A 27515-nucleotide genomic window follows, 5' to 3' on the forward strand; every position below is an offset into this window, starting at 1 on the left:
GCTGAAAAGCCTTAAATCTTTCTTGCCTGAAGTTGGCAGTAAACCTCTCTTTTTAGCTCGACTGGAAGGAGATTTTGAGGACCAAAGGGGCACACACCAGTACACTTATTTCTCTCTCCTTGCTTTAGTTTGGAAATTAAGTCTCTGTGAAGCACTCTCTTGCTCCTGAGGCACCAAAAAAGTTGGGTTTTAACCACTTATCTCTATCCAGGATAAAGTTCACGTTGCGCCACCACTGTTTTTTATTTCCGTGTGACCTGTAGTCCTTAAAACATACCTCTCTCTACTCGTGGCCTTGGATTTTGTTCCCATTTTTGCTGTTGTAAGTCTCAGTGCGTTTTTTGGAACGTCGGCATTGTTGGGGTACACGAACTTTAACTACACCCCGTGTGTAAATATGTATAGGATGTACAGCCCCTGTTGTACTGCTCACCAGTCCATTGTCTCTGAAACATTAAAGCACAGTGTCACCCTGTGGAGTGGGAGCATCCTTGGGGGACCTGGAAGTGATGGCTCTGCACAGGGAAAAGGGCAAGAGCTCCCTCCCCTCAGGCGGAGATGGTTCCTGCCCTCATGGATGATGTGTTGGGTTGCTCCTCTGGGATGGGTGTTGCTGTTATGCACAGCTGAGTCCCCAGCGAAAAAAAAAAAGCAAAAAAAAAAAAAATCCCCTCCAGGATTTGTTGTCACCTTCTTCTTACTGCTCCTTGGAGCCAGAGGAATCAAGAGCAAATACATTGGAGTGGGGTGGTGGGTGGCAGTGGCTGCTGCTGGCTTTGAGCTTGGGGGTTTTCACACTCCTCTTGTACCCTTCTTGAGCTGTCCTGGAGGCCTCAGGTTGGCCTGAAGAAATACCTGATTCCTGGCCAGACGTTCAAGTTACCTGAACAAATAAATCCCATCAACAGCTGCAACACAAGACCTCGAAGGTGAAGCCAAGGTTGGGTTGGGTTGGGTTGCCTCGTTGGGTGCAGGGTGGATAGGCTGGCTTAAAGACATTCCTACTGTCCTCCAGCCTCCCAGGAAGCAGATATTGCTGGGATTCAGGGGGGAAAAAAAAAAAATATATATAAAATGCATGGATCCCAGACTCCTGAGGAGCAGGGCAGCCCAAGTGCAGAGGGAAGTGGGACTGCAGGGTCTGTGTCCACTGTGGTGGCCAGGGAGGGAGAAGGGATGATGGGTGAAGCCTCTTCCAGCCCTTGGTGTCTTTTTTATCCAGATGGTCTGAACTATTTGGAAATGACTCTCCTGGGAAGCCCCAGGAGCTTTGGCAAGAGCCATCCTTGTGGTGAGGCTGTGCTCTGTCTTTCTCACAGCTGTGCATTAAAGCTGGTGCTTGTGTTTGGGAAAACAGGCACTTCTGCAAGAAATAATCTATTCCTTGCCCTTTTTTTTTTTTTTTTTTTTTTTTTTGTGGAATTGGGAAGGAGCCTCACTTGTTTCACAATAACAGGAAAATCTGTTTTCATTGGGGTAAAAAAATATTCAGCTTCAAAGTGTTTATAGATTAAAAAACCCCAAAACACAAAACCAAAAACCAGAAACAAAAAGCTAAAACAGAAGGACTAAAACCTGTTACGTAAGTGGACATCCTCCCAGCCCTGAACTGCCCCATTTCCCAGGATTCCACCTGATTTATCATGGGCTCCATTCCTTTCCTGATGATTTCCAGTGCTATGTGTTGCTTATCCATTTTATTTCCTCAAGGGTCCTCCATCTGAGCAGCCTCTTTGAGGTTTTTCTCTGTCACTGTGGTTGTTTTGGGTTATCAGGGAGGTATCACCTCCTGTCCTTGCACTGTGGAGTGACCAGTCCATAAATCCCTGTGCCATATCCAGCCAAGTCCTGGGCTCTTTACCACCTGTGTTCCACCTCTAGGTGCAGGTTTTTATCATGGAATCATTAAATTTGGGAAAGCCCTCCCTGGCCACTGAGCCCAACAGTTACCCCAGCACTGCCAAGCCCACCAAGCTTCAGTTCAGGAAACTTCCTCCAGCTCTGGACCCAAAATTAGGCTCTTTTTAGACAAAAATCTGCCTTCCAGTGACCGAGTGGCTGCAGGCAGGAGCTGGGATCATCCCAGAGGCTTCATGCAGCCTCCACAACCTTCCACACCTTGGAAAATTGGTTAATGAGCTCCAACAGCTCCTTACCTGCCCCTGGTTCCTGCCCCTGTTCTCCAGGGCACTGTTGGGGTTGGCAAAGAGCCTTTGATCAGCTCTTTGAGCCTTGGCTGAGCTCTTCTGTCCAGCTCCTGGAAATAACTTCTAGGAAAAGCTTTGCCTTCCAATTGTTTTTAAAGTTACACTCATGATTTAGGAGTTGAGGGGGCATAAAATATTAAAGCTGTTGTTAATAAGTCTTGGCCTGGGAGGGACAGAAAATAAATCCCAGTATTCAAAGAAATATTGCTAAAATGCACAAAGAATATCATCACAAGGAATTTATTTGTGGTTTTTAACAACTTTTTGTTGTGTTTTTTTGCTGTTGGGGTGTCGCAGGGGTGGTTTTGGCAGGTGAACTGTACCACGTTCCCTCTGTTTGCTCTTCTTCCCCACGCCAGGATTACAACAGCGAAGCAGAGGTGAAAAACCCACTGTAAGAGGGGTCAGCTCCACCGCAAAGGCCTGAAAATGATTTTAAAAGTGCCAAAGCAAAACACAGTGGTGCTGCTTTGGCCTTGGATGTGTGGATGCCACGGAGAGAGTAATTCCTGGGACCCCCTGAGCAAGTGCTGTGGGTGGGTGTCTGTGCTTCAGTTCCCTCCTGCCCTGGCTGTGGGTGCCTGTGCACCCTCTCAGCATCCCCTGGCTCCACCAGGGAAGTCATAGCTCATCCTACAGCTGCCATTTCTTTAGTTCCCTTGTCCTGGAACAAGGCATGGAGCTGCTGGGGAGCTGCAGGAATGCCTGGAGGAGGTGACAGTCACTGCTCCAGCCAGGACACGCTGCGGTGCATCAACGTGTAGGGAAAAGGCAAAATTTCAGGATACAGTCACTGGAACAGGCTCCCCAAGGGAATGGTCACTGCACCAATCCTGCCAGAGCTGAGGAAGCATTTGGACAGCGCTCTCAGGCACAGGGTGGGATTGTTGGGGTGTCTGTGCAGGGGCAGGAGCTGGACTGGGTGACCTTTGTGGGTCCCGTTCAGGATGTTCTGCGGTCTCTGCTGGTTTTTGATGCTGTGCAGGGTGCCAGCCCTTGGCTCTGGGGACCTGAACTTCCACAGCCCCTGGTGCCAGCCCTGGGCTCCGGGGGGCTGCACCCCGGGTCTGTGCTCACCTTCTCCAGCCTCTTTTCCATTGCTCTTTACCGCAGGAGATGAGCTGGGGGGGAAAAGAGGTCTTGGGTGCTGGGAGGAGGAAGAGAAGCACGGGAAAGGTTTTGTAGGGAAGCAGCAGTGGGAGGAGGGAGGGAGTAAGAGCTGGCAAGGGGTTTGCAAAGGCTCTGCTCCAGCTGGGTGATGCCCGAGGCCAGGGATGCCCAGAGGAGGCTCGGCCGGTCCCGGCTCCGCAGCGCCTGCCCGGGCACGCACAGTCTGTGGCTCCCTCTGCTGAGCCCGGCCCCGAGCTCTGCTCGCCGCAGGAGGAGCAGGCGCTTTCCATGGGGCTGGAAATGCTTTCTCGGGAGGCTCTGAGATCATCTCGATGCCAGGCCGAGGGCATGGAGGCGGGAGAGGGGCACCCAGCCCCTCCACTGCATCCCACTGCCGAGTGATGCTGCAAACACCCACCTGTGCTACCTTTAGACAGGGTTGGGGTTTGTCCAAAAGCAGAGGCTGCTTGCCAGGATGAGGTGTTAAAAATTTTATTATTATTTAAAATTAGCCCCAAAAAATCTATTTTCTTTAGAAAAGCGGGGATTTTGGCCGAGCTGGACCACATCTCCTCTGACCAGGCTCTGTAAGTGGGGTGTTTTTGTAGAGAAAAGAGGGAAAATCACAGGAACACAGAATGGTTTTGGTTGCAAAAAAAAAGAGATCGTCTTCTGTCCAATCCTCTGCTGTGTGCAGGGAATCTATCCCAGGTTGTTCCAAGCCCTTTGTAACCTAGTTTTGAACACTTCCAGGAATGGGGCAGCCTCAGATTCTCTGGGCAACCTGTGCCATGGCCCCACCACCTTCCAAGTAAACAATTTCTTCCTAACATTTCAATCTCTCCCCTTTTATTTTAAAACCCTTCCCCTGCTGTCCTGCTCCCGCAGGCACCAGCTCTGCCAGTGCTGGGCTTTGGGAGAAGTCATGGGGAACTCTGTGGGTATCAGGTACCCAAGCTGATCCCATTCCTTGTCCTCAGGGAATCTCCAGCTCTGCCACTTCCAGCTCCCCACCTCATTCCAGGTGTGCATCCCCGAGCCCTTTGCTGATCCCAGCTAAAGCAGCTCCCTGGTGGTGGCAGAAGCCAGGCTGGGTGAAGCGGCCACGCTGCTGGCCTGGGCTGCCAGGAGCAGCTGGTTATTTGTATATCCTGGGAGCATTCCTGGCTGGCAGCCCAGGCCAGCAGCATCAGCCGGCCTCTCCCGCGCGCAGCCGCAGCCAGCAGACGTGGGGAATTAATTATTCCTTGATCCCAAGGAGCTCGGCTGGAAAAGCCCTCCCCATCTTGCATTAAAACTTCCCTGGAGTGGGAAATCCCTGCCTGCTGCTGCTGATAGCTGGTTCCCTGGGACATTCCCCTGTTAGATATGAGGAATTTGTACCCACACCGGGAACCAGGGCTCAGGTAGAAGGGACAGGAGCATCCCCTTGGAAGGGGCACTTGCCTGGCTCCAGGGCTGGGGCCGCTTCTCCATCACCTTTTGGGACAGATAGATGTGGAATTAAAGATCATGTTGACAAATGTGGGGTGATCCAGCTCCTGCTGGGATCACGACAGCACAGCAGCTGCTGAAATTGTGGCCACGAGCTGCTGCCTTTGCTCCCAGCTGGACATGGGCTGCAGCCTCTGCCCCCCTCAGGGCAAGGGGACCCAATTTCCCCGGGCTGAATGGGGCTCAGGTGTGGTGGAATCCAGGTGCACCAGCAGGTAAGAGCCTTTAGTGTTCGGAATGGATTCATCCAACAGCTTCCGGCAGCATGGAAATGATTTTCTTTTCCTCCTGCTTTTTCTTTTTTAAGCCTCTTTCCTTTTGCCAGGCAGCAGGACCCCCAGACTCTCCCTAATCCGTGGCTGCCGTGGACTTTCCTCGGAGCCCTTTCAGCCCTTCCAACTCCAGTTTTCCAACCCAGGTTTTTCTGCCTTTTCCATTCCATTCCCTGTTAGTGCAACAACCCTGCGCTGTGAGATCCAGACAACAGCACAGGGACCTGGAAAGGCAAACTGTTTATGGAAGGAAATGGCTCCTTTTTTTTGGGATTTAGCTTTGTCTGAGCTGTGTTGGGAGGTCAATTCCTGAGGGGTGCAGGGAGCCATGGCCAGTGGGCTGTGGATGCTCTCATGGACAGGGAAATTCAGGTGGGACTGAACGCCGTGGCAGATATGTCCCTTCTGGGGTGGCCTGGCCCAAGATGCTTGGGAGCATCCTAAAGAGAAGGAGCTCGAGGACATGGTTTTGGGGTCTTGGCACCATCAGCATTTGGAGAGCTCACCAGGAGCCTCGTCCTAGTAGAAGCAGCAGATGAAGCATTCAAATATAAAATAAACCTCGTGTTTGCAAGTTCTGCTCCTCATGGGGCACCTGAGCCACCATGGTGCCTGTGGAGGGACAGTGAGCAGGGTCCTGGACACCCAGGAGGTCTCTGGAGGGCAACCCTGGACCTGAATGCACGAATATTCGGCCAGGCTGATGAGGCAGAGAAGAGCCTGCAGAGCTGGGCTTGATCAGCCTGGAGATATGGAGGCTCAGTTTGAGAAAACATGGAAAAACCAGGGGCAGAAGGTCCTGCCCTTCTCACAGCCGAGTATCCACAGGAAATGGCAGCCCCAGCTCTGAGCATCCTTCCCTGCTTGATCCAGCCCCAGGAGGGTCTGAAATGTGCAGGTTTAAAGCGCAGAAAGAACCCAGCCTTAAAATCCCACCCCAAAAATCTCCACACACGCTCTGAGGCTCTGGGCCAAGCCTCCGTGTGCCTCCGCAGCCTCCGAGCTGCTCCAGCCCCAATTCCTGCCCATTTCAAAGGAAAATCCTGTATCTAAACAACTCCTGGGGCATGGGCATCCCAAAGGGACAGCGAAGCAGCTGCGTGGGGAATGCCAAGGATTTGGAAGCCCAGCCACAGGCTTTAAATAAAGATCCCCAACCCCCTGTGGAACTGTGGAGGGCTCCTCCCCTCTCGCCCACGGGATGAACATCTATTGAATTCCTTTCTTTTTTTTTTTGGCGTTCAGGAGTCCGAAGCCGCCTGCCAAAAAGGGGATAAATAAGGAGGCGCCACACCCCAGTGTTACAAAACCTTGTATTAATCATCTCCCTTCACTTTCAATATAGCGCAGATATGAAATATAGCCATGGTTCCTAGTTACACGGGAGGAAATGAGTAATAAATACATCGGAGCAAGTGGAAATCACGAGGGTGTTTCACTGGGAACAACATTGGAAAACTGTACACTTGCAAAGACTGGCATCTCCAAACATTAGTATTTCTTTATATCGGGAAGCTTTTACATGTAACAAACATGCTATTGCCCATATATGACCCAAACAAAAAAAAAAAAAAAAAAGAAGAAATTAAAATTTAAAAAATAGGCATTGCTCGGCAACATTAACTAGGCAAAAATAGTTCTTTTGTGCACTAACTTTGTACAGAAAAACCAGGACAAAAGGCATGCATGGACAAGGAGAGGCTGCCCGGGAATGGCATGCAACAGAAGAGAGGTCAAAGCTCTTTAAAGTCAGCTTACAATAGGCATAAATACATCAGGGTTATATATATTAATAAGGGAGGAAGTATTCTGTTTAACATTATTAACATTCCTTTTTTTAATGTATTTTTCTTTTTTTTTTTTCTTCCTATTCCTCCCAGAGGAATACACATTCACCTTTAAGTAAAGATAAAGGAATACAAAAAATAAAACTCACTTTTGCAAACTCTGATGACTCGTATAAAATCAACTTTAGTGTTATCGTCGCTGTGTGCAAATTATAGACGTCTGCGGGACCCACTTTCCATCAGGCACATTCCGAAAGCCAAACCCGACATGGAGAAAGGTGACAACAAAAGAAATCGTTTCCCTAAGTGCTGACCCAACTCGCGGCTTTAAATCACAGTTTGGGATTTTCCTGCCGGGTGCTGCCGGGGCTCGACCCCTACCTTGAACCCCTTCGTGAGAGGCAGAGCTCAACTCCAGCCCAGCCGAGCTCGGGCTGTCCCTGGGGATGGGGACGACACTGAAGGGGACAGGGTTGTGTCGCCGTGGGTGTCGCATCCCAAGGTCACTTGTGTGCTGGGCTGGCCGGGCTCCCCGGCGGCCGGGGACGGCTCAGGGGAACAGCACCAGGAAAAAGTCCCCGGCGGCGCTGGGGGGACCGGGGCTGGAGCTGGGCGAGCAGCGGGAGGGGGGGACTTGCCCGCCCGACCCCCAGGACCCCACGGCGGCGACATCTCCCACAGGACAGGGAGGGGACAGTTGCAATGGGGCGAGCGAGGGATACAAAAATGAAAGGCACTGCCGCTTTATTATTGAATATTTGACTTCGCAGCCTCACTCGTGCAACTGTTGGGAGGGGTTTTTTTTTTGTTTTCTTTTTTTTTTTTTCCTTTTCTTTCTATAAATAACTTTTATTTCTTTTAGGATTCAAGCTTTTTTTTTTTTTTTTTGTTCCCTTTTAAGCTTCTTTCCCTGGAGCTCTGCCGCCCGCACTTCGCACCGGCAGCCAGAGCCAGGCAGCACTTCCCGAACGCAACTGAAGCCACTTTTTTTGTTGTTTTTTTTTTACTCAAAAAAACAAAAACAAGAAACAGCAAACACAACTAAGTCGTTAATAACTTCTACACTGTCGATGGAAAATAAGCTTTTTTTTTTTTTTTTCTTTAACATCGAAAGGATAAAACAATTGAATTATTTGGCGGTTGTTAACAACAGACATTATCATGGTTCCCAGCCATAGCAAGTTAATAGGTAAAATATCCAAAATAATCTCTCTGAACAATCAGAAAACCTCCGTGTCCATATTAAGCGAAGGAATAAATAGAATTTCAGCTCTGTAAATACACTGGAGTCTCCCTGAGGGAGGCTCCTGCTACGGCGGTTCCGCTCACACCTCACTAGCTGGGGGTGCTCGGGGGTGACCCAGGTCCCCAGCGCCGACCCCGCTTCGCCTTCACCTCCTCACACCTCTTCCCAACCTCCCTGGCCTTCAGGTTTTCCCTTCTCCACCCTCCCCATCACCCCATCTCGACCTCCTGTCTGCCGGGAAGCAGGACACCAAGGAACAGCAAACATAAAACATTGCATTTGGCACTTGGGTTTTTGTATATATATATGTGTGTGTGTATATATATATATATATATAATTTTTTTTTTTTTTTTAGAAAAACAACTTTAAAACGCTGCATGACAAAAGGATTCACACATCTGACAGCCCTGCCCATGCTCGAGCTCCCCCTCAGCCCCCAGCCCTGCTCCCTCTGATCCCTGCACACAATGGTGCCCACGTCCTCACAGCCCAGATTGGAAATACTGCTGCAACCCATCAGCTCAATTAATTGATTTTACATTTGTAATTATTCTTGGAAGACTCAGAGAAGCATCAGGACCAGTGGGAGCATCACTGCAGGCCTGAGCAGTGCCGGGTCGGATTTACCGATTTAACACCAAATTTAGCCCCAGTTACAAAAAAGCAGCAGTGGGTGAGGGGCAGCCCAACAACAGCGATCCCCATTTCCTGCCCGGCACATGGTGAACGCCAGGAAAACGGGGCTGCGAAGCTGCATTTTGGTGCCCTTTGTGGCTTTATTTGGGGGCTCCTTCATCCCTCCTCGGCCACGTTGGAAAAGCCCCTTAGAGCCGGATTTGGGCAGGCTGGGCCAGATGTGTGGAGCCAGGATGCAGCAGCTTGCCGGTACCTGAGCAGGCAAGGCAAGAGACACAGAAACTCTCCCAGTGTCCCCCGATTCGCAGACTCCCCCCGGGATCCTCCTCTGGGCGAGATGCCCTCGCTCCATCCCGCATCCCGATCCAAGCGGGGCGCAGGGACGGGCACCCCGCCCACCCTCCGCTGCCCTGAGCACAACGCTGCCTCCACACCGCAGGGCTCCTGGCTCAACTGAAAGGAAAATTTTTGGGGTTATTTTATTATTTGTGTCTCGATCTGGACTCGCCGGGTCAGTCCGTGGCCGAACGCGGAGAAACTCGAGAGGCGGGAGTGCCGGCCCCGAAGGCCCTGGCAGGGCCGGCAAATCCTCCCCGAAGGGATTTTGGTCACGCACCCCCGCGTGGTGTTCCGCGCTCCTTGGTTTCCTCCTCCAGGAACAGGGTTTGCCCACGGTGCTCCGGTGAACCCTCCGTTGTCAGCACTCTCCTCCTCCGTGTCCCTCCCCAACCTCCCCACGCTGCTTCATCATCGTCGCTGAGATTTTTTTTTTTCTTTTTGCCATCTTTTCCCCCCATCCCGTCCCCCCCTTAGCATGGATGTAATAAATGACAACACAAATTCCAAGTCTAATGATATGTTCACAAGGACAATCTACACATTCACAAAATTAAAACAAGAGAGAGAGAGAGAGAGGAGAGGAGAGGAGAGGAGAGGAGAGAGAGGAGAAAGGATGCAAGCTATCGCTGAGGCTCCCTCAAGCCCCGACCTCGCCGCTGGACCCGCAGCAGTTGTTGTCCCGGCCAGCGTCCCCCTGGCGACGCCTTCTAGATCGTGGAAGTTCTGTCGACACCATCTGCAAGCAGGAAGGGAGAATTAGGAGCAGCCCCCGTGAGGACTGGTACCCCCCAAGCTGGGGGTTTGGGGGATGGACCCCCAGAGCACCCCCAACCCACAGCCCCTACAGCGAGGCGGTGTCGGGGCCACCCCCACCACCTCCCATCTCCCCAAGGGGTGCAGAAGGGTTTCGGGGTGTCAGTGCTCTGCTGGTCCCTCTGTGCCACCAGCTGTCCCCACCCCAGAGCAGCTTCCCCAAGCTGCTGTCCCAACACCAGTCCAGGCCTTTTGCCACAACACCACAACCGCTTTCCCAGGAGCACAGGGGGTTTCTGGGCAGCCTGGACTCGTCACAGGGCAGGTGACAGTCTGGGAGTCTCCTACAGTGGGACAAGTTCATGTGCCCCTGACCAAGAGTCAGGGGACAGGGATGGAGCCGGTCCCAGGGGCTGCCTTGCCCACAGTTCACCCAGTCCTGCAATACCTGCATCCCAGAGGATGCAAATTTTTCCTCCATCTGAGGATCATGGCAGGACAAAAAGCCCCCCAGGAGTCCTTTCAGTCTCCCCAGAGCCCCTGTTCCCAGCACCCTGTGACAGCAGGGATGCATCCAGCCACAGCCCGATCCCAGAAGCGAGGAGTCCACGACCCACCCCAAAGCCTCACAACTGACCCCGGTACCAGCAGCCCCCTGTCCCCACACCCCTGCGGCAGAAATCAGCACCCAACAGCACTTCCAACCCTCCAGCCCTGATCCCACCCCCCTGCCCCCATCCCAAACCCCATCCCCTGGATGGAGAGTGGCGGGAGGCAGCTCCCAGAGTGGCTGCGGAACAGAGAATTCCCTGTTCCCACTTGGGGCACCACAGCCACCTCCCTCCTCGACACTGAAAACAAACAGGTTTGTTACGCCTTTTTTTTTTTTTTTTCTCCCCCGAAAGGTTTATTTTTTTAAGAGCTATTTATAGCACGACCGGTTTGGAGAGGCTCAGGGAATGCGACCTGGAAAAAATAACTTGGAGGAACAGTACCCTGCAGAGGAACAAGACAGCTAAGCCTCGGCTGGGCACACGCCGGAGAAACGCTTCGGGTGACAGAAGTGTCCTTGTTTTCCCAGCCAGGGATGCTGCCAGGGCCCTGCTGCTTCCCACAGTCCTTGTTCTCCTCTTCCTCTCCCCAGGAAGAGCTGTCGCATCTGCAGGGAGCCTGGTGGCACTTGTCCTCCCCGAGGGCTCCTGGTGGCACTCATCCTCTCCAAGGGCTCCTGTCCTCAACCATCCGTCACAGTCCAGGATTTCCGCAGCGAGACCCGAGCTGGTCATTCGGGAATCCGGGCGATGCCGTGCTCATCCCATCGCTGGGGGTCATCCCTTGTGCTTGGGGGTCCAGAGCGTTGCCAGGGGACACCGGGAGCTTCTGGTGCCGGTGCTTTGTGCTGCACCAGGCTCTCCATCGTGCTGCTGCTGCTGCTGTTGCCTTTTCCATCTTCCCTGCTTGTTTTTGCCCCAGTCCTCCTCCCTCCCCGTGCCCGTTATCCGCTGGCACCCCCAGCTGTGTGTGGCACAGCCCCTGGCACAGCCCCTGGCAGGGCTTTAGCCCCCAGCTGTGGGGCACCCCCAGCCAAACGAGGGGTTCCCTGGCGGAAGGGCGCAACACTCCAAAGCCTGTGACCCATCCGAGCGCGCCGGCGGCAGGGGCTTTATCGAGAGCTAACGAGAGTAGCGAGCTAACACTAATTATCATTAGCAAGCTGACGAGTGGCTAATTAGCACAGACTCCACTAGTGCTGGTGCGATCCCTGCGTTCGGCTTTTACCCCCTGCCCCGGCCACCTCGCCGAGAGAAGCCAAGATTCCCACGTGAACGCCCCCGGGAGCATCCCCGGGAGCACCCCTGCATCCGGCCCCGCCGCCGTCCCGCTGTCACAGCCACAGCCTGTCCCAGCTTTTGGGGGGCACGGGGCAGGGGCAGGTGCTGGGGGGCTCAGCAGAGGCGGCGTGGACGTGCTGGAAGAGCCCCAGGAGGAGGGAATGCTCACCGCTGAGTGCGTGCTCCGTCATGCTCAGGCACAGGGACTCCAGCCTGTTGTTGATGTCAGGTTCAGTCACCGGCACCTGGAACTCTGCAGGGAGATATGGAATAGGAGATCCTGGTCAGGGACCTGGCAGGGGACCCTGCCTGCCTGCTCTGTGTGGGGAAACCACCTGAAGAACGACCCCGGAGGGTCTGATGGGACTCCCAGTAAAATCATCTTCAGCAGGAGACACTCACAAAAGCAGTCATCACCCCCTGTTATCCATAAGGGATGAATCTGAGGGGGTTCAGGTGCCGATAAGAGATGTAAGGGGCAGCAGAAGCAAGAGCAGAACCCCACCCAGGGAGGGGGCAGCCCTGGTCATCTCCTGGGGCTGGGTGCTGTCCGTGCAGGCAGGGTTAGTGTTTGGACATGGGATAGCAGCACAGACCAGCAGAGCCACTGTCTGGCTTCTCTGGGACCCGCCAGGCTCCCACTCAGTCGCCCACGTCATTGCTGCCACATCCCTGGGGGGGGTGAGCACAAAAAAGGTGACACACACGTGAAATCTGGAGTGTTCCAACATCCCTGTCCTAATCTAAACGGCAGCAAACTTTCCCCACCCTGCAGCAAAACCTGCGAATATGGCTTGTGCTACTGTGCTGGACGGCATCTCCCGCTTTCCACTGGCTCACAGGAACATGGGATGAGATCCAGGAGGGTTGAGGTCCTCCCCCCAGCCTGGCAAACGGTGGTTTGTGAGCCCAGCATCACATCATTGCTTATTTTCCTTGCGACTTAATCCACGTCTTTGGCTCCCCAATCCTCCTACGCCCTCATCCACCGCAGGCTGACGCGCGAAGAGAAACCCATTTATTCTCCTCCAACGCCTGAGAAATGTGCCCTTGTCCCGGTGTTTGATCAATACCCAGGAACAGCTGCTGCTCCTGCCGTACGGAACATTTGCTGCCCGAATGCTGCAGTTTAACACCGCTGGCGTGCGAGGCCAGGGAGCTGCCAGCCCAAACCAGCAGGAGTGTAAAGGATGAGGGTGAGTTAACGGAGGGACGGATTCCCTGTCCTGAGGTGTAAATGGTGTGTTGGTAGGAAAAGACACGCTCAAAGGCTAAGGAAGGGACACACAAACAGGCTTCCTCAGGGCCAGGATGCTCCAGGTCCAGGGTCCAAGGTCAGCGGGATCCTCCCTGAATCAGAGGATGCTCCTATACACAGGAGCACTTTGGCAGCGTCGGGGAAGGAAGCACTGACACAGCACCATTTCCCTTCACACGCACTGTGGAAAGAATTTCCCTTGAGTGCATGAAGGCAGTCCTTCCGCACCGGAGCTCCGTGTCCATCCATGAGGAAAAAGTGATGGATGAGCTACCACCTTCCCTCCTGACACGAGCCCCTCAGAAGCGAGCTAGGCAAGGCACCAGCACTGTAACACACAGAGTCAAGATGGCAAATACAGGGTCAAAAATCCCTCCAGCCATGTCTACGGTCAACCCAGGAATTCAGAGACACCCCAGCGGGAGCAGAGTGTGCCCGCACGGGCCGAGTGCCTGTGGGGCGGTTCACCAGCACAGCTCCTCTCACCTCACCTGGCTGTGGGTAAGTGGAAAAGCACCTCTGCTGCCTACCTGGCTGCTGAAACATCAGCATGGTCTGCGGGGACGTGTGGACCGGCAGCGAGCGCGTCCTCTGCACCGAGCTGTGGCTCCGGCTGGGCATGCTGTTACTGCCCCCAGGGTTGGCAAACCACAGGTTCTGTGGGGAGCAAACGCGAAGTGTGGGATGCAAAGCAAGGCCCTCTGTGCCATGGGTTTGTGACTACTTCAGAATCACAGGATGGTTTGGGTTGCAGGGGACCTTACAGATCATCTCGTTACAACCCCCTGCCATGGGCAGGGACACTTCCCACTATCCCAGAGTGCTCCAAGCCCAGTCCAACCTGGCCTTGGACACTTCCAGGGATCCAGGGGCAGCCACAGCTTCTCTGGGCAATCTGTGCCAGGGCCTCCCCACGCCTACAGGGAAAAATTCCTTCCCAGTATCTCATCTAAATCTCCACCCTGCCAATTTAAAACCCTTCCCTTTCTTCTACCACTATCTGCTCTTGTCAAAATCCCCTCTCCCTATTTTATAAGCCACTTTAAGGACTCAGCTTTTCCCCTTCTGCCGCTTGGTTTGTGCCCCTCTCGCCGCTCCCGCCTCCACATCCCACTGCACAGAGGGGAGCGCAACCCAACCCGCTTGAAGAGCGGGGAAAAAAAAGTGGGGACCTGGACGAGTTAGAGAAGGAAAAAGCAACTGAAGCTCGTGGGGAAGGCATGGAGGAGCTGGGAACGCCGACCAACCTGTCTGCCTTGCTTGAGGATGGCGGGGCTGGCGGCGGGGCTGCGCTGGGGGGTGCCCAGCAGCCCCGTGGGGCCCAGCAGCCCCAGCCGGGCCGTGGGGAGGTTGCGGGAGGGGATCTGGAACTGGCGGGGATTCCTCCGTGCCAGTCCCGCTCCCGCGGATCCGGCTGTCGGGAGGGAGTTGGACTGGCCAAAGCCTCGGCTGCGGAGAGAAAGTGCCAGGGGTGAGACACTGACCCCTGTGAGGGGCTCCTGACCCTCCCATCCCATCGAGAATGGGACACTGACCCCTGTGAGGGGCTCCTGTCCCTCCCATCCCACCGAGGTGGTTCCTCCATCCTGCACAGGCGGCGGGAAGGAGGCAGTCTGGGTTTGCAGCAGCCTCTCTTCTTCCCATCTGCCTTCCCGCCCTTCTGCAGTTCTCAGAGCCACACCGGTTTTTCTTTAAAGCTTATTTTACTCTTCCAGAATGGGTCTGTTCTTAAATACAATCTAAAATAATTCAGGTAATTCCACGGGAACTTGTTTTCTTTGAGATTTCTCACGAGTGGATTCTCCAGTGTCTAATTTAAGTTCAGCTTATGCTGTTGGGTTTTCTTCCTCCCCTTCCAGGAGGTTCATTTTTAAAAACATGATCACCTCTGAGACGTCGGAAGTTCTGTTAAGATTTGGTTAGAATGACCTAACAAATCCAAGTTTTATTAGGGAGGGCTGAGCTAAAGGTGCTTTCCTGAAATCTCATCCTGAAAGTTCCCAGTTACCTCCAAAACACTGTATTTTTTGGGAATAATTAACTTGCAACCAACCAGGCATTGCAAAATGAAACAAAGGGATGTTGTTGTTAAAATTCATTTAAAAATCTTTTTTCCTTGCTTCCCTCTGCTTTCTACAGGATCACCCAAAATCCAGCATCACCTTGGAAGTGAGCAAACATGGTGTTCCCAACACAGCCCTGCCTGGCTCTCTGACTGCACCTCTGGCCCTGCACCCTCTGAAAGCTTCCAGCCTTTTTTTCTGCCACTTGACAGCGTTTAGAGGAAACTCCAGTGCTGATCATCATCAAAGAGCAGCGGGGAAAGAGCCCAGTATCGGGAATATGCTGCAGAGCTGGGAAGTGCTGGGTTTGGAGCCATGGAGACAGGGTGGGATCGGAGGGAAAGGCAGCGGCCACATGCAACAAGGACACTGCCTGCCGTGTTCCCTTCCCAGCCACTGCCTGAAATCCTGGAATTTCCAATCCTCCCCCTTCCCTAAACATGGCTCTGAACCCAGCAGAACCCATCCCTCCCTCTGGGAGGCATTGTTCCCACTTGGATTGCTCTTGCTCTGGCCACTGCATCCACCCCTCCCCTCCCGAAATCCCCAAATCCCGCATACCTCCTCTGCTGCCGGTAGCCTGACAGCTCCAGGAGGGATTTCCGAGGGAAAGACCGAAAGAGTTTCTGCACCTGCTGTTTCCATGACAGCAGCCGCTTCTTCTGGATCTCTGTAAACGCCTGCCCAAAAAAAGAAAAGAGAGAGAGAGAGAGAGAGAGAGATAGAGAGAGAAATAGGAAATGTATGAATGTTCTTCTGGACAAAGCGAGCAGGGATGTGCAGGTAAAAAAAAACCAGCCGGAACAAGTGATGGGGTGAGTTGAGCCCCATCTGAAAGTCCAGGAGGAAACACTGGTCTTTCTTCAGGATTTACTCATCTCAGGTGGAGAAAACGCTCTGGCAGTATTCCCTGTGTCCCGTAGTGACAGCTTAGCTCTGCCCCAAGGCTGCCAACTCCTTCTGGCAGAGCAGGGGTTTGACAGTGGGTCCTGACGGGTGGTGACACTTGTCACCTGGATGTGGCTCTAGAAACGCTGCCAGGGTGGGCAAAGGTGGGATTAGGAAAGCTGAGCTGCCCTGTGGAATCCCGCATCCTATCCCCCTCCTCAGGGCTGGGCAGGGCTTGGCTGTGATCCTGGCACCAACAGGCTCTGCGGGAGGTCACCCAGGGTGAGCCTGTCACCCACCCAGGCTTCCTGCAAAGGTCACCCTGGCAGGGACAGACCTGCTCCCAGAGCTCCAGGCAGGAGGTGTGGGTGACAGCGACACCCACGTGCCACCACCGCTAACTTTAGACACCCAAGGTCTCTGTTGGAGAGAAGCAGAAGTCTCCAGAGGACAATCTGGAGGCTAATTAGTGCCTGACTTGATTGCTCCGAACCACTCTGGGGGAGATGCTCTCTCCTGGTGCTGATTATGCCGGAGCCAGCGCAGAGGGTGGTCCTGGGACACGGGCTGGCTCGGCTGGGAAAAGTGCAGGCACTTTGGGAAAAGTTCCACGTCCTCCTGGCTTTGTCCTCTGGCCCCAGGCCATAGCTTCCACCACTTCTGCTCCCTAACTCCTCCCATATGGGCAGGTGATGGAAGCAGCTTGTTCTTCCAGGTCCTGCCAAGGTAGGCAGGAGACACTGCGGGACACCAGGGACACCGGCCATCCCTCCCTGCCACCAGGCAGGAGCGTGCCAGAGCCCTGTGGCACAGCCTGGGCTGTCCCAAGCCATCACCCGGCCCAGGCAGATCCGCTGGGAGCAGGAACAGATGTAAAATCCCTGTTGCAAAATCCCAAGGCCACGTGGTGCAAAAACGGGAGGAGGCAACGCCAAGGGAACGCCGGGTCTGTCTGATGGAAACCGCCTGCACGTTCATCCCAGGATTCTTCCTTTCATCCAGCTGCTGATGGGACTGTCACGAGCCAGAAGAATTTCCCAGCTCCAGGCCTTGGCACTTAAACCAGCGTGGGGGGGGAAGCAACATTTCCATGCACCACATTGGAGCTACCGCCTGCTCCAAGCCTGTTCTGTCAGAATTACTATTAATACCCCCCAAAAATATTTGTGTTAGAAACTGAAAGGTTTACATAAACAGACACTTTGGAAACAGTTTCCAAGTGATGAGAACAACAGTTGTAGATGATCTGACACGACTCACCTCGTGGATTAGACATTTGTCTATGAGCTGTAAATAGGAACTTATATTCTCTTCGTCGGGTCGGGAAACTAAAAGTTGTGTGCAGACTGGAAAAAAAAAAGAAGAAGAAGAGAAGGGAAATGGGGATGGGGACACCAAGATGGGGCCCAGGAGGGGTCCCACAAACACCTTGGACATCCTGTTTCCCTTGTAGCCACAAATAGGTTTTTCATCAGCGAGAAAAAACGCCCTTCCCCAATTCCTGCTGTGCCCTCCTATATTTAGGGCCAGATTTTGTTCTCTGTTATGATGGTGTAAATCCAGAGTAACACCACTGGAGTCCCCAAAATTAGACCTAAGCAACTCAGGGGCACAGCATGGATCCCTCTTCATAGGCAAGAGAGCTCCTGTTCCCATGGCATAAACCTGCCCCACTGCAGAGTGGTAGATTCCCACCTTCCCTGATGAATTTTAACCTCTTTTGGAATGAATGTCATTGAAGGAAGTGGGAACGAGCTCACAGAGGAATGAGTTTCTCCGGTTGTAAACCCCTGGGTAGTCCTGGGGGTCCAGGAGGACACCACATCTTGGCAGGGCTTGGGCCACAATGTGACATTTGTCACAGGAATAAAATGGGGCCGGAGCCCCACGTGTGGCTGTTTCTGCAGGCAACCAGCTGGAGACAAATTCTGCACCAGGTTTCTGTACAGAAAACATCTCAGCTATTATTTTGCCAAGAAAGGTTGGAAATAGAGACAAGGCTGATACTTCTTTGTGGCATCCCAGTGAGGTTCTTTCTGTCCCCAGTCTCCTGCAGATGATAGTCTCCCTTCCTGGGAGATCCCAGGAAGATCTCCCTCTATGCAGCCAGCACTGACACCTCAGGTGCCATCAGCAAGGGTTAGGACACATCCAAGCTCACACAGATTTGCTCCAAGAGCCCTGAATATTGCACAGGAGGTCGGTCCCCACCTCAGCTGGCTCCTGATAGCTCCCAATGTGTTATCCCTGATGCAAAGCCACACACCCTGCACTAGACACAGAACGGCACCGGAGTATTCTGGATGTCCTGCATCCAAACTGGGGCTTAAAAAGGGGCTTGGACCCGCTGATTTGCACTCAAAATGGCTCATGTCATGTAACACCACTGCTACCCTGCTCCAAGCAGAGCAAGTCCAAGGGATGCTGCTCAAAACACCTCTGGATCAGTGGGATGACCCCAGGGCTCTGGATGGGAAGAGAGAGGACGGATTCCACTCCTGACCTCAGGGAAAGTTGTGATTTCCGCCTCTGATCTGGGGCAGGGGGAGGATGCTTTCCACCTTGGACCTGGGGCTTGGAATGCATGGTATCCATCTTGGACCTCGGGCAGGCAGCTTGGGCCATTGCTGCCCCTCCCCAAAACCACAGCCCACCTCCCCTGTCTTCTTATCTCTAACCCCAGCATGACAGAACCTCAAAAAAACCATCACCCCTCAGACTGGGACCAGCAGGAGCTCAGGGAAAGGCGGCTGCCAGCGCTGGTACGGCACACCCCCTGCCCCAAAGCAGCCCTCCCTAGCAGTGAGAGGCCACCAAGGACAAGGGACAGCTGCTCACCTTTCCCCATCACTCGGGTGAACTGCCCGGGCAGGTCACCCTCGGGCAAAGGGGCGCCCCCGGACTCGCCCTCGCATCCCGGCAGATGGTGCTGCTGCATCCCGGCCGCCGCGGAGTCCTTGCAATCCGAGCCTTGGCTGTCCGAGCCCAGCAGGGAGGAGGGGTGGTGCGAGTCCACGTCCCGGCCGTGCTCCTCCGTGCTCGAGTTTTGGGAAGAGTAGGCTTTGATGGGGGTGAGGATCATTTGGTGTAGCTCCTGCAGCGGGACACGCAAGTTGCCACCTTCCAGGATGTCCTGCGGATGAAAGCGGAGAGAAGAGGGTTTGGAGGGTTTGTCTTTGCAGGGATCCCTCCTGTGACTTCCCAGCTTTTCTCCTGCTTCAGGATCCTGCTGCATTCCACACTCAACAGCCACATTTCATTCATCAAGTCTTTTCCTTGTATCAGGGGAGTGCTGTGTGTGATTATCCATGGATGTGTTCAGACCTGAATCCCCAGAGATAAATGTGCCCCCCTCCACCACTGGGACCCAAATCCAACAACAATCCACCTGGAATGTTTCCACATTCCCACCAGGGAAATGGCAAGTCCATGAAAGTGACTGAGCCTGGGAGATTTCAATGCCCAGAGCAGCAAATATCTTGTTTGCTCCCCAGCAATCCTACAATCCCAACATTTCAGCTCTATTTCACTGGAATTACATTAACATGAGCTCGTTTCCTGTTTCCAGCGCTGCCTTCAAGCCTGGCTCCCATTAACTGCTCTGCCCCAAAATTTTTGGCCATGGCATCCTCATGCTCTGGGATCATCTCAGAGCCCAGGACCGTGCTGGGATGCAGGAGCCTGTCCTGTGGCAGCAGCGGGGACATCCCTGTCCACTCTGGGATGACCTGGGGGAGTGGATGCAGAGGGCACTGCGAGGGTTTCAAGGGGAGCAGGTGGTTTGTGGTCAGACACAGAAGGGGACACCACAAGGTGAACTGCTGCTCCCACAGCAAAACCATTCAGCTTGGAGATCCTGGGGCAGATCCACCCAAGAGGGAGAGAATTTGGGTGCATCCCAGCCTCACTCCTGGTGTGGATCAAAAACTCAATTTCTATGGTCCCACTGATGGGAAAAAACTGCTTTTTGTTTTTATTTTTTTAATGCAGCCTGGACCAGAACAGCTCACTGCAGGCTCCTGCACGGTCTGGCTCACGGGACAGTGCTTGGAAAGAGGCAACTTTTGGAGTGAATCCTGATGCACTGAAGGAAGGGACACTAAGTGGGCACATGGGAAGTGTGCAAGCCCTGAAACAGTTGTTGATTCTAATTCCTGCTGCATTCCCAGCTCACTCTTGGACATCTCAGCTTCATTTGTCTCAAAAATCTGGTGTCGGTCTGCTGGGCCCTAATTTTTTGGGAGAAAATCCTGCCATGCTAACTAACAGAGAGGGGTGGAGCAGCTCTTTCCAAGAAAGCAGCAGCATTTCGCAGCGAGACTCTGCCCAAAAACATCAAGTCCCACACATGCTCTTGTTTAGCAAAAAATTGGATGGGAAGCCTGGAAAACCAGAGACATCTCCTCCCAGGGACCGCAGCTCACAGGCAGCTCTGAGACCCAGGAAAGTGGGACAGGGTCACAGTGCCACAGCCCAAACCCTCCCCTGGAGGGCTCCAAACCAGTCCCTGCCACTTTCCTCCTGTATTTAACAGCGTGCCTGGCCGGCTGTGCCAGCTGAGCTGGGCTCCAGCTCCTGCACAGCGCCACTCAATCAATACCAGATTCCCAAATCCCAGTGGAGAAGTGGAGGAAGAGGCTGTGCAATCGCCTGGAAAACACAGAGCTGCAGCCAGCTCCATCCAGCCCTTGGATTTAATAGTTATTATTAATAACGGAGGTAAATACGGCTTTATTAGCTCCTGCCATACTCTGAGCACAAGCCCATATTATAAATAAATAGTGAAGCAGTGAGCTAAGGAAAACACCAATAAATAGCAGCACACCACAGAAGTATTTAAAAGCCCCTAGTGGGAGGCTCTGCAAGTTGCTGTTTGAAGATGGTGCAATTAAATATAATACAATACAGCGATAATAAATAGGGAGAGGTTGGGTGAGCTGCTCCCAGCTAGGCTGTGGTGCTGCTACTTCCCCAGAAGCCCATTCTGCAGGGTTTAAGCTTTTGTTGAAGGGATAAAGAAGTTTCCATTTATTCTCCTTGGAAATTCACGATGTTGTTCAGGCACTGAGGTGGGTGTGTGGTGTTTTATCTGGGGACAGGGTGCCCGTATCATGTTCCAGGAAAGCCCAAGTCTTTCTGAGCACCCTGGAGTGGGCCAGGGATACAGGGCACATCCATCCCAGCTGCGTGAGTGTGGGAGATGCATTAGGACCCACTCTGCAAGATACAGCTTTGAGCAACGTGGCTTCTAGTGAAAGGAGTCTCCCCCACCATGGCAGAGGGTTGGAAGTGGACGGTCTTTAAGGTTCCTGCCAGCCCAAACCATTCTGGAATTCCGTGAAATAAAACCTGCATCAGATCCCCACAATACGTGTAAGCAAAGAGTGCTTCACCCCAGAATTAACTTCCTGGCTTCTTAAAAACACAAGAAATACAAAAACGGCTGTGATTACTTACCCCTTCCAGAGATTTGAGCAGGTTTTGTCTTTCTTTTAGCTTTTGGATACTGATGACTATTTTGTGTCTTGCACCTTTGGTAACATTCTGCAAAAACAGGACAAAAGTCGACGTCAACACTTCCACAGGGCAGCTGGCTCAACCCAAACCCTTCCTCTCCTAAACAGAAAGGGCTGCTAGAAATAAGTTGCATTTTTGAGTGCAGGGATTTGTGGAGGACATAGAAAGTCATCCAGAGACTTGCTGAAGACAGAAATTTCCAGCTAGTCTGTCCCACCCTGCTGCACCTCACACGTGGAAAGCACGGTGTTCCCATTCCACTTTATCCCAAGGATAATCCAGAGGTGAACCTGAAAGCAGTGGGGGTTGGAACCAGATAATCTTTAAGGTCACTTCCAACCCCAAATGATTCCATGACATTTTCAAAGGCAGCCAGCCATCAAAGCCCCGCTTTAAGGGAGTTGGTTACCACAGGTTGCACCCCTGAAACTCCGGAACTTAATCCCAGCTGGAAAAAAAAAACCCCAAGCACAGCTCAGATAGGACTTCCATGCTGGGACTCCAGTAAAAACATGGGGATAAGGTTTCTTTCAGGTACAACAACAGGTTTTTTCACTCCCCGAGACCCCATTTCCCTTTCTCTGCTTCCCAACCGGGGGAAGACACACGAAGGGGCTTTGGAAGCTGTCACCCCCCCAAGTGACGTGGGACATACTTGTGCCTCGAGCTGGCATTCGGTGAGGGCCATCATCTCCTCGTACGTCATCTGGGAGAAGAGGGCGGCGTACTTGTGCAGCCGGAGGCTCTTCAGCCAGGCTGGGACATCTGGAGCACAAAGGCAAGGACAGGAGAGCTCCCTTGAATTCATGGAATGGCAAAACCACGAGCAACAGCATCAAAAGCGACACGAGGGGCGTCCTCAACGGACACCTCACTGAGCTTCAGGGACCTTTGGGAGGACACGGGGCTGTGGATGTGGATGGGACAAGGAACATGCCTCTGGATGAGGACACAGGGCTGTGGATGTGGATGGGAGGAGGAAGCAGCCCCTGGATGAGGACACATCCTCAGAAGCTGGGTTTCTGTGGGAAAGCTACTGGGAATTAGCCCATGGGGAGCTGGCATCGTGTCACTGCACGCCAAGCTCCTCACTGCTGTTTTCCCAGGAACATGGGAACTGCTGAAGCTCCTGGAGTGGCTGAGCTCAGGACAAGCAAAAGGCTGTTTTGTGGATGGCAGACACTCATTTATGGCACGAGGGATGGTGGCATGTGCTGAAAATGGAACCGGCTGCTTAAACAGAACTAGAGAGGTGGGTTTGGGATGGAAAAATGATGTGCCATCGAAGACGGCCCCACACCCTGCTTCAAAGGGTGACGTGGGACCTAAAATGCACCAACTGAAATGACTTCTTCCTTCCCAGCCGTTACCTGCAGTTAGCACCTCTACGCCCACCTGGATGGGTACCCAAAAATACGTTAATCCTCCTGACATCAACATGATTTCACAGTGAGGAACCTGGGAGGGGAATCCTTCCTCTGTGTCATTCAAAACCCCCTAGACTCCATGATGGGGTGTCCCCCACGGAGAAAGCAACGTGACAACAAGCAGCTATGCAGGGTTTTGCAGGTTTGGGGGTCAGTGGTGACACCCCACAAGGGAGGGGGGCCCTGCAGGTGTCTGTGCTGCAGCACAGCACCGGGCCCGTGACGACACTTTTCCTTTGTAAAGGCTTCAAAAGCTTTGCCAAATCGAGACCTGCTCTATTTAGCACCTATTGAGCTCTGCCACAGCCTTCCCAGCTGACCTGCTCTGCTCCCAGCAATACCTTGTCCATAGTCCTTGTCCCCTTCCCTAGCAGTGAGACACTTGGGAGCTCATTCCCACTGCTGGGACGTCCATCTCATGGTGCGGGTCCAGAAAGTCCCACACTCTCGAGTACCACGTGCAAGCCAAGGATTGTCCATGACCTTTTCCTGAACCAAAGGGGAGGAGGGGACAGAGCAGGAGTGACCTTAGTTTGGTTCCCTAAGGCAATCCACACATCTGCCAGAAGTCTCCTGCTGCCCAGGCTGATCCCAAACCCACCTTGCATTCAAGCAGAGGATGCAAACAGTCCCAAGGTGCTGCGTCTTGCTTACACTCTCCAAATCCCACACACACATTGGGATCCACGTGTCAATGAAATTCCTCAAGCGCTGCACAGGAGATCAATCCCCCCCACACCAAACACGGGGAAAAGCAATTACTGAGCACAGACGGGCTGAAATTCACCGTTTTCCGAAAGTTCTGACATGCAACAGTCCCAAAGTCTGCTACCAGCACCCACTTAAACTGGCGTCTGTTCAAAATAAAAACCTCTTAGCAAAAAGCCCCACTTCCAGCACAGGCTCAAATCTCAACAACATTTTAACCAAACCCACACCACTCTAGTGACAGCACATTGAAAGTCTCCCTGATCCCACGTCCCCATGGGACACCTGCCTTTGGCACACGTCCATGGCAATGGCAAAGCCCACAGGGATACTTCCAGAAGACAGATGCAACTTCATGTAAACACTGGACCCTGCAGGAAACCCATCTGCAACCTTTGCAGAGGCAGCTCTTTGCCTTTGCATCAGCCTGTCTGGCTCATGCCTTAATTTTGGGGAGAGTGATGGTCCCAGAGCCCCCCTACCAGCAGAGATGGCAATCCTGGAAGCAGACTGGGGAGAAGAAGCCACCCCAGGACACAGAGGGTGTGTTGTATGTGGTGGAGCTTTCCCCCTTCCCACAGGGAAGAGGCAACCAGGAGGTGCAAGGACATGCAAGGTGATTTCATGGTCTTTGGAAAGTCAAACTTCCCAAAGCTCTCCACGGATGGGTGAACCACCTGCCTGCAGAGCTACTCTTTAATCAGCAATTACCAGGAGCTAATTGCAAAGTCATGGCACGGCTGTCGGGAAATTTAGAAGGAAAACAGCTCACCCTGCCAAATTTACACACAGGACACCTTGGATATACACCCAGAAGAAACCCCCAGCTCTACCCAGACCTTCCTCCTGGTGCTTCCCAAGCTGTGCCCCAGGAATCACAGGATCCTGGAACAGTTTGGGTTGGAAGGGACCTTAGAGATTATTTAATTCCAACCCCCTGCCATGGGCAGGGACGTGGGAATGGACAGACAAACAGATGGGCTCCATGGAGAATCAAGTGTCCATATCTTCCCCTGGAGAAACCAAGAGCTAGGATAAAGCCAAAGGGCATGAAGATAGATGGAAAGAAAAGAAATTGGAGACATGAGAGTATAAATAGAAAGGAAAGAAATAGGTGACACTGGGGGAGATGGTAAGGCAGGTGGGGATCTGTCATGGGTTCCTCACATTCCAGATCCCGTGCGTCTGGATCCTCCTGGATGCCCCGGAGGGTGTTAAAGAAGGAACCAGCTGACCAGAAGCAGGGGTGACACCCAGCCACAAGAGCCTGCAGCCACTGGGGGAGACGTGGCTGCAATTCAGAGAAGGCACTTGGCAGCCAGAGCAGCCGGTCTGGATGGAACACGAGGCAGCCCAATAAAAATGCACCAAGTTGTGTGTTTGTGCAGGGACGAGAAACGGCACGATCGGAGTGCAGGGAACGGGCAGTCCTCTCTCTCTTTTTTTTTTTTTTTTCAGGAAAGCTGTGGGGATACAATGGGGCATATGCAGCCCATGGAGCTTTGTTATTTGAGGACGATGAGCTACACAGCCACAGGAATGCTGTCTGGAGGCAAACAAGCCTCTGCTCTGCTTCCAAGTCCAGTTTTGGGCAACACACCTTCAATAAAACGCGGACTTTTTGGAAAAAAAAAAAACCTGGCAGAGAGGAGCAGGAACAACCCCAAATTTAGAAAACATCATCCGGGAAGGCACTGGAATGGTTCAGCCTGAAGAAAACCCAGCTGAGGGGGGAGGACATGGCAGGCATAGACACCAGAGGTTGTGAACATCTGTTCTGCACGCCCCTGGACAGGGGGACAAAAGCCATTTGGCTGAGTCAGCAATGGAGGAATCATGTTTGGAAGTCTGGGAAGGGACAGCCCGAGGAAGGGTGGACATATCCCAGCTGCACGCAGCAGTAAGGGGATGTGTTAATATGTGGGGGTTATTTAATTGATCATTGCTCGGGGACAGCCTCTGGGTTTTGTGGATTTGGCCACACAGGTTGATTGCACGGCACTGGGATGTTTCTATCCACGCAGATCCCGGAGCTGCAGCTGCGGATCACAGGGAGCCAAGCTCCCCGTGGTCTCCTCCCCAGCTCCTTCTGCAGAAACCTGGAGAAATGTAGTGTTAAACAGCTCCCCCCCTGAAACACTTGCTCCCAAAAAGTTCTGGCCAGACAGACTGCAGGACCCGACCTGCCTCTGTTACATTCCTTGGAACCGTGAGGGGTTTTTCATGCATTTATTTCATGCACATCAAAGCCATTCAGAGCCAAGCCAAATGCAGTCCCACATCACACAGATTAATCCATATCTCAATTTGTCTGTAATTAGACTAAAATCAGACCTTGTGACTGTTAAAAAATACAATTATTTCCCTATTCTGATACACCACTGGTTTGAACACAATCGAGCCGCTTCGCATTATTGCAAATTGGAGTTGTTCAACTCAGTCTGAGAGCTGCAGGGTCGTTTTCAGTCTGTTCCCAGGAACACACAGTCCATGTGTTTGCCCAGTTTTTATCTATTCATTCCCCCTCAGCCTGAAGTTTGCTCTGTATCTTTGACTGCAGCAAGTGGGGTTTATTTCTGCCTTGTTTACCGCCAGAACCACATATGTTTATTGCCAAAATCTCTGCGAAATGCAGGTGTAACGGGACAACCAACCGAAACACACACGGGTTAAATTCACTGCAAACATGTATCCCAAGCCAAAACTTCCCCAAATACTTGGTGGGTACCAAACACTGCAATGGTAAATCACACGTGGCTTGCTAAGCTTGCTCTGAGATATTTCTCACCGTCATAAAAAAAGAAAGAGAAAAAAAGAGCACCACTCGCAGCCAAAAGCCACAGGCTATGGAAAAAATCCAGCTTTTTGGAAAGCTGGCAGCTCACAGGGTTTTTGGGGCAAAACCAGCCCACTGGCACCCAAGTGCAAGACGTCAGATCAGGACCAGCTGCTAGTTAAAAGACAACCCAACGCATTCCCCTAAACCTAAATTCCTGAGCCGGGAAGAAAACGCCGGGAGGCCCCGTTGGGTCAGGAGGATCCTCGCCCAGAACCGCCATCCCAGAGCCCCGAGCTGCCGGGAACGGCGGCTCTTCCCCTCCTGCCTCTGGGTGCTGGGGGGTGAGGGGGGAGCTGGTTTGTCACTCACCTTTCATCCCACTCCCTTCCTCCTGGAATGTGTTACGAGCGGAAGGCTGATCTTCTAAATGTTCACTCCCACCACTTCCCGAAGAGGCTACACTGCTTTGTGGAGACAGGGGGGCATGATCGGAAGGGATGCACTGGGGTCCTCTAGCTCGTAAGTCCTCATGAGACATCCATCCATGTCCTAGAGGTTGGTTTGGCACATTCATGGGTGGGGTAAGGGACACAGAGCGTTTCAAAGGGCTGTGGTGTGTCTGGCCTGAGAGAACTGAAAAAAAAATAAAATCAAAGAGGTTATTCCCCCCTCGCGGCCCGGGATGCAGCAGAGTCCCCCGAAAAAAAAAAAAAAATAAAGAATAATAATCAAATGAAATTATAAAATGTGTGGTGGTGGTTGGCCATGGTGCCTCGCTGATGGCTTTGCAGCAGCCCTGAGCCCTACCCTGAGCTCTCTGCTTTGCCTCCTGGGAAGCAAAAAGGATGGGAGTACCTGCAAGGAGATGGGGTAACACGAGCTACCTTGGGCTGCTCAAGGGAAGGTGTTGCATGGATTCCATCTCTAGGGAAAAAAACATCCATCGAGCAGTTCCAGAGCGTCAAAATCCCCAGGATGGGGATGTCCCCATAGAAATCCAAGGGAAGCATCTCTGTCTCTCCCTTTGGCTTAGGACCTGGCTTGTACCCTGAAGCAGGAGCACTTAAACATCTCCCAATATCATTGCAAGGGTACTTCTCATCCACAGGAATGTCTCAGCCTGGTTGAGTCCTACTAAAATCACAGGATAATGGGATGGTTTGCGTTGGAAGGGACCTTACAGATCTCATTCCAATCT

The 27515-nt window shown here is 52.8% G+C and overlaps 1 protein-coding gene across 5 annotated transcripts in view; it reads right to left on the reverse strand.

Moving 5' to 3' along the window:
• Nucleotides 1–6382: 6382 nt before the first annotated feature.
• SAMD4A (sterile alpha motif domain containing 4A) overlaps nt 6383–27515 on the reverse strand; it is a 98430-nt gene continuing 77297 nt past the window's right edge. Inside the window, exons 4-13 of one of the 5 annotated variants that reach the window (XR_010721974.1) lie at nt 26687–26950; nt 22059–22168; nt 21344–21430; nt 18725–19019; nt 17147–17232; nt 15560–15678; nt 14183–14384; nt 13466–13592; nt 10841–11930; nt 6383–9828 (exon numbers count right to left, since the gene is read on the reverse strand). Coding sequence is in view for 4 of the 5 variants with exons in the window: in XM_066189109.1 (XP_066045206.1) it covers nt 11731–11930; nt 13466–13592; nt 14183–14384; nt 15560–15678; nt 17147–17232; nt 18725–19019; nt 21344–21430; nt 22059–22168; nt 26687–26950 (1490 nt within the window). In the remaining variant the exon portion in view is untranslated. Of the gene's footprint in view, nt 9829–10722; nt 11931–13465; nt 13593–14182; nt 14385–15559; nt 15679–17146; nt 17233–18724; nt 19020–21343; nt 21431–22058; nt 22169–26686; nt 26951–27515 lie in introns of those variants that run through there. The other 4 variants (XM_066189110.1, XM_066189112.1, XM_066189109.1 and 1 more) reach the window with 4 other exon arrangements.

Source organism: Chamaea fasciata, unplaced genomic scaffold (assembly GCF_029207755.1).
Source record: "Chamaea fasciata isolate MVZ Bird 193981 ecotype frontalis unplaced genomic scaffold, bChaFas1.0.hap1 SCAF_7, whole genome shotgun sequence".
Lineage (NCBI taxonomy): Eukaryota > Metazoa > Chordata > Aves > Passeriformes > Sylviidae > Chamaea > Chamaea fasciata.